Source organism: Saccostrea cucullata, unplaced genomic scaffold (genome assembly GCF_032062105.1).
Source record: "Saccostrea cucullata isolate Sc308-1 unplaced genomic scaffold, CSIRO_AGI_Scuc_v1 ctg5074, whole genome shotgun sequence".
NCBI lineage: Eukaryota > Metazoa > Mollusca > Bivalvia > Ostreida > Ostreidae > Saccostrea > Saccostrea cuccullata.
The window spans coordinates 19134-29012 of NW_026930200.1; the positions used below are offsets into that span (position 1 = coordinate 19134).

The following is a 9879-nucleotide window of genomic DNA, read 5'->3' on the forward strand; positions in this document are numbered from 1 at the left end:
AATTTTTCTTTTAAATCATTCAGAAGGTTACAACAGTTTTGGGCAAATTTTGGTACATTTGTGAAGTAAGATACAGGAGAATTAAATCCTTTTCAATTTATTATTTTTTTAACTTTAAAAAGTGTTACTTATTCCATTGTTATGTGTTGCAGTTTGAAAACTGTAAAACCAATTATTGATTAATGAAGATTAGGAAGTATATCACACATTCGTGTTTTTTGATCACATTTCGCCTTCGCGCAGCTTCCTCCATGGTTAAATTTTCAAATGTGGAGAACCCTGATATACCACTGTGAGCACTGAGTTTCCTCCCATTTGATTATAATGACAAAGTCAATGTTTTGCTCCGAGAGACCCGAAGTAAGTGTCAGATCAAAAAGTAAAATAGGAGGTGCACAGCGGCATTATGTAATGAAGAATCTTTGAAAGTATCATTAAATTTTATTCGATGGTATAGGAGGAGTTATGATAATGTCTATGAGGAGGAGTATTAATTGTATTTCACATGCATAGTTGTTCTATTTTGATTTTAAAGGTTTATTGGGATGTTAATATGTGAGCAAATGTATTGTAAAGAACTAGAGGTACTGTGAGCAATTACTCACTAAATGATACCCCCGCCTCCCATATGGATATAATGGCAGTGTCCATTGTTTTGCTGTGGGTAACCCAAAATATGTGTTGGATCAAGAAGTAAAATATGACGTGCACAATGGCAATATGTAATAAAGATTCTGTGACCAAATTTCATTCAGTGGTATAAGAGGAGTACGTTGCGGATAAGAGATGGATACCCCAAAGTGTAACAGACGAACAGACAGAAAAACGTGGTTAAATATATACAATTTTGTACCAAATATCTGATCTAGCCAATTTTCATGTTCTTTTTAAGCAAATCAGAACTGACTATCGGGAAATTATTTTCATTTCCCATTTCACAGGAACCAGATAAATAGAAAAAATGTAAAATTTCATGTGTCATTTCGATAAAATTTTCACTTTTCAACTACGCCCAGATTCCTGCCGAATGCCAATCAACCCCCCCCCCCCCCCCCCCAGACACACACACACACCCTCACACACACCCTCACACAAGAGAAAATCTGGAACTACCCCGAGTATTGGAAAATATTAAATAAAGGGAATAGTTATACATATTCAATATTTTTTTTATTAATAAAGTCCATTCATAATTTCCCTTGCAAGAACGTCATAATAACATCGGGTTCGATATTTAGAAAAAGACCCAATTTTCGCGGAAATTCGAATTTCCTTCGCTGGGCGCCTCCGAAATGTGATGAGCACTAAAAATGTCTCTATCTACACAGCATGATGACAGTGACAGTCATTATGTATTGCTGGCAAAGTTGGACAACGCAAGGAATGTTTCAAATATACTGAAAGCAATCCATTTCAAAGAGGTATTTATAAAATTTTCAAAATTTATGTGTCAGAGTTGAAACAACAAATGAACTATCCATTCCAGAACACAAGGTCTGTACAATCCGTTTATATGTAAGTGCTCTTTGTTTATAATAGAAGGTAATTTAGTTTATTACAAAGAGACATGAGTCACAAATTTTTACTTAGGTTTTTTTCTTGTATCTGTGTTTTAACATCAGTGTTTCTGTTGTTGCGACATGCAACAATTTATGAAAGGTAAAAAAGTGAGCTATTTCAGTTAGAATTACTGAAAAAATTAAATTGACACCTTATTTGCATGGTTTGTACATATAATTGTTTTGATTGCTGCCTTTCATTAATTCATTTACAAAACATGAGAAAATAAATGTACAAGTTTTTTATTAGCCTTAGATTAGAGACATATAAAATAGGTCTCTGCTTGGATATAGTCCATAGTACGTTATGTTTCTATAGTTAATAACAGAGTCTAAAATAAACCACTATACGATCAAGACGCATTTCTATTCTTTCCACAACAATTTTGGTGCCGTGATCGACGGAATGTCTACATAATACGTAAAATGGAAGGAAGACTAAAAGCCATACGGGCCGGTAACAGATCAGCGGTGACGAAACTTTTCGGACGATTTTTGGACTTGAAAGAAAATACAGCCAGTGAAGTAACGGAGGAAATCGAAATAATCAGAAAGTCCTTAACGCAAAAAAGACAAACTCTACAAGAACTAAATGAACGCATATTAGACGCATTATCTGAAGAGGACATAGAAGAAGAAATCACAAACACAGATGAGTATATGTACGAATTAGACTGCAAAATTAAGAAAACAGAAAAATTTACAGAAAAGGTTTCATGTAAAACTTTGAACGCCGGTGCTGAGTGTTTTGTACCCGCCTTAGAAATTCATGATAGTAACGTAAACACTTCAGCTGCAATTAACTCAAGTGAAACGGCTTGTGAGAATATTCTAAACAATTTTCCTGCCACTGATCTCGATGAACAAAATAACCAGGATTGGCAGAAAAATGTTTTGTCATTACCATCTAACCACAAATAATCATCGACTACCGAAACTAAATCTTCCACATTTTGACGGGGATATACTAGAATGGAATACATTTTGGGATTCATACGAATCGACAATTCACCGCAACCAAACTTTAACACCAATTCAAAAGTTTTCGTATCTCAAGGCTCAATTACAGGACGCAGCAGCACAAACCATTGCAGGATTTACTCTCACAAATGCAAATTATGAAACCGCCATAGACCTGCTCAAGGAACGGTCTGGTCAACCGCAAAAAATTATCAATGCACACATGAGAGCACTTATGGAACTGCATGCCCTGAGAAACGACGCCATAAGTTTAAGAAATTATGGAGACTGCTTGGAATCTCATGTCAGGAGTTTAGAGTGTCTTGGACAAAAACAAGAAATGTACGGAGCTTTACTTATTCCAGTCATAATCAACAAGCTACCAGCTGAAATCAGGAAAAACATTGCACGTGAGTACGATGGTGACAACATTTCACTACACAATCTTCGTAAAGCAATCAGCAAAGAAGTCAAAATCCTTGAATCAGGCCAGATTGAAAACAGCGATGGATTCCACGCAACAGCAATGTTTCTTACCGGAGCCTCAAAGAAACAACGCCATGTTCATTATGGACACAACCAGAAAACAAAAGAGTCAACTCCTTATGTCGAAACAACAGAGATAAAGAGCCGCCCATGCATTTATTGTTGCACAGAGAATCACTTTCCAGGGGATTGTAAGAAAGTTACAGAAGTGAATACAAGATTCGACATCTTAAAACGGAAGAAATTATGCTTCAACTGCTTAGGAAACCACCGCGCCGCAGATTGTAAATCCCGCAACAGATGTAAAAAGTGCCAGAAGAAACATCACACAAGTATATGCGACATGAAACTAACGAGGGACGGAGACGAGCCAGAGCCCACCAGATCAACAAGTGTCAACATTGTAGGAACGAGCAAACCAAATACTACAGAAATGAACGTTGAACAACGACATAAAAGTGTTTTATGGAAATCAGCTTCCACTCCGATGAGTCGGACTGTGGACTCCATTCAACAACGTAGCAAACTGACTAACGAGATACAGCAACTTAAGTCAGAGCTGAAGACTAAGACAGAAAGGATGAATACGTTGGAACAAGAAAATGCTATTATGCTAGAGAGATTGTTAAATTTCGACCAACAAAGAAATTTTCAGGCTCGTGTGGAGAATGGGATGAAGGATATGATCGAACAGATAAATAAACTAGCGTATAACGGACACCTGCATAACGAGGTTCAGGAATTAGAGGACCAAGTTGTTAATATCAAAACCTACAGCACTCACTTGGAGCATTTTAATGCTAAAAACAGCAGTCTTCAGTCATGATATGATTACGCCCAAAGGCAAATAAGTGATCTAAATATCAAAGTACAGACACTTGAAAATCAGCTACAAACCTCACAGGGCCCCGTGGAAAGTAGGGAGAAAGATCACACGTTCGCCGTAAGGATCCGTGATGACACACGAAGGGAAGAAACTCAGATGACAGAAAAACGTACAGAGGCTGAGGAGAAGGAAAAAGAAAAATCACAGAAAAAGAATCTCAGGGACATGGCAGAGATAATAAACAAAATGCCAATCTACGGACTCGAAACATGGAACTGGAGAAATCTAACACAGAACTATGTCACAAACATCCCGGGACTGAGACTCTGATACAAAACCTGGTAGATAAATTGTCGGAACAGAAGAGGATCGAGTGTCAAAAACAAAAGCCAAAGAAAGAATCCGTGAATGGACCTCTTAATTAAGTGATTATGAACTTGATTTTATTTTAAATTTCAATGAACTGTTAATTTGATTTGAACTTTTTAATATTCTAGTATAATATTCATTTCGGTGCCCGGAGTGTCACGGATTATCCGCGGGTTTATGTAACGTACGTTAACGTTATTGTTACGTCACAATACTGTACGTTATGTTTCTATAGTTAATAACAGAGTCTAAAATAAACCACTATACGATCAAGACGCATTTCTATTCTTTCCACAACATCTGAAGTCGGTCTGTCTGTCTGTCTGTAAACTTTTCACATTTTCGTCTTCTTCTTCAGAACCACTGGACCATTTTCAACTAAACTTGTCACAAAGCATCTTTTGGTGAAGGAGATTCAAGTTTTTTTCAGATAAAGGGCCACGGCCTGATTCAAGGGGAGATAATTAAGAAATAGTGAAAATTTAGTGGCATGTTTAAAAAATCTTCTTCTCAAGAACCACTAGGTAGGGAAAGATGAAATTAATGTGGAAGCATCCTCAGGTAGTGTAGATTCAAGATTGTTCAAATCATAACATATGGGGGTAGGGTGGGGCCACAATAGATGACCAAAGTTTTACCTAAGAATATACAGGAAAAGTCTTTACAAATCTTCTTCTCAAGAACAACAAAGCCATGATTGATCATATTTATATAGAAGCATCCTCAGGTAGTGTAGATTCAAGTTTGTTCAAATCATGACCCCTGGAGTAGGGTGGGGCCACAATGGACAACCAAAGTTTGGAAAAAAGCTACAGTAAGTTGAAAAAATTTGTAAACATTCTTTGTAGATTCAAGTTAACTCAAATCATCCCCTCTTCTGCCTTTTTGGGGAGGTTTGGACCCCATGCATTTAAGGTTTTCAAAACTGGATTGATTTTACCTTTTTTCCAAGCCACAGTGCTCAGGTGAGTGATGTGGCTGATGGGCCTCTTCAAGTCTTGTTTGTTTTCTTAATGAAAAGAACGATTATTCTGTAAAATTAATAATCAGTAACAAATTTAAGTGTCTGTTACTGTATATTATTAGGCCTAGAAAAAAATATGTTTGTTTCCGCTTTCCCGACCTTCCCTATTTTATAGTGCCGACCCTAAATATTTTTTTAATGTTTTTGTCCCATGATGTGCAAGATTTCACCCAGGGAATTATAGTCTCCAACTTTGCAAGCTTTCCAAGACAGAAAGAAGTTTTGGTCACCTTTGTATTATAAGTTTAAGTCACAGATTTGCTTTAAAACACCATTTCTTTTGTCATTAATGTTATTTCTGAACAAGTTTTGATTAAAAAAGCAAAAAAAAAAAAAATTTTCAAAAAAAAAAAAAGAAATTGCCTACCTACCTACCCTATATTTTTTCAGCCTGAAAGTGGAAACAAATATATTTTTTTTCTAGGCCTTATGTTGATTCTCTTTTAAGACAGCAACAGTTTTTGCAAGCTCCCTAGGGATCAAGGTGACGGTGGAAGATTCCAAATGTGTTCAGGCCAATGCCTTTATCCAGGAGGGAGTGTTCCATCATTTCAGTGTTAAAGATGAACAGATCACATTCAAAATTAACCTGACTGTTCTTCTGGTAATTCTTATTCATCCAGTTTCCTAATTTTATGATAACCATAGTTTTCATAATTTTTCAAGTGTTCATTGTAATTCACAAGTTAATAAATGATTTTAGGAATGCCTGACAATATTTGGGAGCACCTCTTTGCCGGGGATTACTACCAGTCTAAAAATGTGTTATGCTGGCTATGGATGTCCCTTGGTTCTAGTGTAAGTCATGCCTCTGTCTTTTCTAAACATGATTTATGTTCATATATTTGGGTCCATTTCTTCATCTAAATTGGTTTGTTCAAAGATAATTTGTTCCTTTTTAAGCTAACAAGATTAAAGGAGAAAATTGGTATGCAGTACGTGTTTTCAATAAGATTTTGAATAGAAGGAAAAATAGATGGAATAGCAGGAAACCAGTCTCGGCGAGGGGTCTGGGCAGAGCCCTGGTAGGGGGCCCAGGGGGCGAAAATCGAAGGTTTTTACAACATTTGGATCTGTACCTCTCTGCTTTATCTGTCCGAATTTTCTCAAGCAGAGAGCTACAGCTCTGCAGCTAAGTCCGTTCAGAACTTTTATTCATATATAAATAAAATTATTTAGTTAAAAATTTAAGATTTTTTAAACACTTGGTGGTGTACAGTACCCCCTTAAAATTGAAATAATCTGCAATCTTAGACTTTTAATAAAATAATCTTTAAACCGATTTAATTTTTTGACATTTTGTACAGATTGTCAGAACAAAGTAATTAAGAAAATGGAATTTGATACAAAATACTAGTACATTAAATTCTTCCCAAATGTGAAAACGATACTGTCCCTCTATTTCAAGAGATCTTACACGAATAAATGAGAATAAAATTTTCAGTTTGGTGATATTCTGTAAGAATTTCTACGTCTGAGTCACGTCTTAGCTTAACATTTGATATTTTCATTTTGAGTATATTCTGTAAGAATTCATACATTTTTTAGTAAGGTCTTAAAATTATATTGGCCTAGATATAGATATTTGCTGTTGTTTCACCGGGGAACCCCTCACTTAATATTGAGTCTGTGGCACAATCAATTTCAAATCGAAAATTATAAAACACAAACAAATCTTTTCGGAAGGGACCATACTTTATGCCTCTTAATGTATGTGATCTCAAACGCATGTGTTACAGCAGCAGCACGTTTCTCCACGACTTCGCTCAAATATTAGTTGTCCGCGACGCCATATTACATGACACTGTCGATCTAATCAAACTTCCTTGAAAAAAGAGCGCACTCAAGGGAAGCTACTCTAGATCATGGAAATAGTTGCGATAAAATCTACGGATTTCACGTATCAGCCCCGGCAAAATCCTAATGCCGGAAATTTCATAGCCGGCAAAATTTCTCGTACAGGCAGTTAATTTTGCTGGTTGCCGGCTCTTATTGAAAACACTGGGTATGTGGAATATATTTTTCCTTTGATAAGTTTTGTTATATTAAAGACTTAATTAATTTGAAATTTTCCTTTAGTCTTGAAGAGGAAGGTGTGCTTACAGACTGCACAATAAAAACCCTGGAACCAGATGAAGTTCTGGACTTTAACTTTTGTAGTTCAAATGTGATTAACAAAATTATCATGAAAGTAAGTCATGAATAAACATGATAAATTTATTTCATTCTTTAATAATACAATTTGAAGATGAAGAAAAAATTGTCATTTCTATCTTTCTTTCTTTTTTTTTTTTTTGTTTTGGTCACTGTGATTAACTTTTCTTTAACACATTTGATTGTGGTATTAGTAATTTAATCACATTTATTTTCGTCTGAGGTGAAATGAATTTTGTTGATGCAGATACTCAGTCTTTTTTTGTTTACAGTCAGAATGTCTAAAGGAAGCATTCAGTGAGCTGGACTTGACCAGTGATATATTACAGATTCTAATGTCCCCAGATCAGCCCTATTTTAGACTGTCAACATTTGGTAATGCTGGCAGCACACATGTAAGTATACAGGTTATATTTTGTTATACTCTACTTTTCCTTACATTTTCAGTCAATCAGATTTTTAGAATTATATGGTTTGGAAAGAAAATTACACAACTTAACTCAAGTAATGAGTTGGAAGCAGAAATTATATCTTTACATAAAATTCAAGTTAATTACTTAACCCACTACATGCATATGCAAGTTATTGATCTGCAGAAATTTTTTATGTACATATAGGAGCTTATTCAGTGGATGTGTATTATTCTTCATTTGTTATATTCAATTTTAGTCGGACTTTCCTAAAGACTCTGATATGGTGGAGTCCTTTCTCTGTACTCAGACACAGACAAACAGGTAGACAAAATAAGTATTATTTCCAAAAAGACTGTAAAAAAAAAGTTTGCAAGTTGCTGAATCAATAATTTAATTGGTAAAACAAGCATATAATAAAATGATGATATTTATACATGTATACAATTCCTTCTGAAATTTAAATTAAAGTTACACTTTTTATCAAAATTCTTAAAATGTAATATTATTTTTGAAATAATAAGGCACAGGCACTTGGGGTATGGACCCCCCTTTCCATTTTTTTTTCTTTTTAAATCTGGGATAACATGGGTCAATGCACATCACCCAAGATTTGGGTGATTTCATCGAAATATTTACAAATCGGGGGCACATAAAAACGAAATGGAAAAATAAAAAGGAAGAGGAATGTATAACAAATTTATTAACGTGTGCATATCCCATGTTTTATTCTGGTTTAGATAAATAATTGAGCGAAGTTTATTTAAGCGAGGTGAGGCGGATATGAGAAAAGAGTTGCAAGCCTTCTCTCTTTTTATGTATCAGTCGAAAATGATATTTTTAAGCACATCTTTTACAAACAAAAGAGTTGCATTATTGATAATATATAGTGCATATTAGAATACAAAAATAGGAAAAAGGCGACTCGATCCCAGATTTAAAAAGAAAAGTAAAAATGGAAGGGGGGTCCATACCCCAAGTGCCTGTGAAATAAAGAAGAAAATATTGTCCCTTTTAGATACAAGATCTCCCTACTGAAGCCCTCAGTGAAAGCTCTAGCCTTGTCCACTCGAGTGTCGATACGGACAGATAATCGAGGCTTCCTGTCTCTACAGTACATGATCAAAAACGAAGACGGACAAGTCTGCTTTGTGGAGTACTATGTAAGTTGCATCCCATTTCATCTTTTAGTTCTTTTCATCTGTACTTGAAAAAGTTTTTATATGAAAGTTACTCAAATTGAAAAACAGATTATAATGTATACAAGGAATTTTCATCCCCATTTTATTTTTGTCCCTTTTGCTATTATCACAGTTGGACAAATAAGAAGTGGAACAAATTTAAAGAACACAATATTTTTTAAACAGAACGATATCTTGGTGAATTTTAAATGGTACAAAATTGTTTGCAAATGCGAAAGGGTGAAATATGATGAGTTGAAAGTAATCATGTATAAAATACCCCTAAATACCAGTAAGACCTTTCTGTTCTTCAGTGTGCTCCAGATGAAGACATGGACGAAGAAGATGACTAGTTTAAATACATGTCTAAAGACCTAATATTTGTTCTCAGGTTTATGAATAGAATTATTCAGAAGATTTAATAAGTTTAAAGTGATGAATCTAGCCATGTGAAATCGTGTTATATGCTGTACTAGTGTACTAGAAATTCATTTCAAGTTGTAATGAAGGATATATGTATTGGATATATGCCGAACACAGTTCTGTATGAAAAAATATCAGACAGTTTGAGGCCCGTTAGGGCCGAAAACTGTCTGATATTTTTTAACACAGAATTGTATGAGGCATATATCGTACTTAAAACATTGCTTTTGATTTACCTGAGACAGTCCGATATTAGAACAAAAGACAAAGGTTTTAATGACTATTGAAGCAGTTCTTTGAAGAATGCAGGCTTAAATGAAAAGTACTCAGTATTTAGGGATTTGGCTACACTGAATTAAGAGGGTATTTGAAAGAATTTGATAAGGAGAGCGGGGACAAATTTTTCTTCATTAAAACATATACGGATATTAAAGCAGTGCAACGAATTATCACACAGACAAGCTAGTGAATGATAAATTTGGAATGG

The 9879-nt window shown here is 35.0% G+C and overlaps 1 protein-coding gene across 1 annotated transcript; it reads left to right on the top strand.

Annotated features, from left to right (window-relative positions):
• The first annotated feature begins 1260 nt into the window (after positions 1 to 1260).
• LOC134283240 (cell cycle checkpoint protein RAD1-like) lies at positions 1261 to 9484 on the top strand. The gene is made up of 8 exons (XM_062765688.1): positions 1261 to 1421; positions 5673 to 5828; positions 5928 to 6022; positions 7304 to 7415; positions 7651 to 7773; positions 8048 to 8112; positions 8807 to 8951; positions 9284 to 9484. Exons 1-8 carry the CDS (start codon positions 1311 to 1313, stop codon positions 9320 to 9322), a joined length of 846 nt encoding a protein of 281 aa, XP_062621672.1. The 5' UTR covers positions 1261 to 1310; the 3' UTR covers positions 9323 to 9484.
• Positions 9485 to 9879: the final 395 nt, after the last annotated feature.

Excerpts from the sequence above, each read along its gene's own strand:
- LOC134283240 (XM_062765688.1), top strand. The coding sequence starts at position 1,311 with ATGTCTCTATCTACACAGCATGATGACAGTGACAGTCATTATGTATTG. Across the intron at positions 1,422-5,672 it reads AAGCAATCCATTTCAAAGAG|ACAGCAACAGTTTTTGCAAG; the intron begins GTATTTATAAAA and ends TTCTCTTTTAAG. Across the intron at positions 5,829-5,927 it reads TTAACCTGACTGTTCTTCTG|GAATGCCTGACAATATTTGG; the intron begins GTAATTCTTATT and ends AAATGATTTTAG.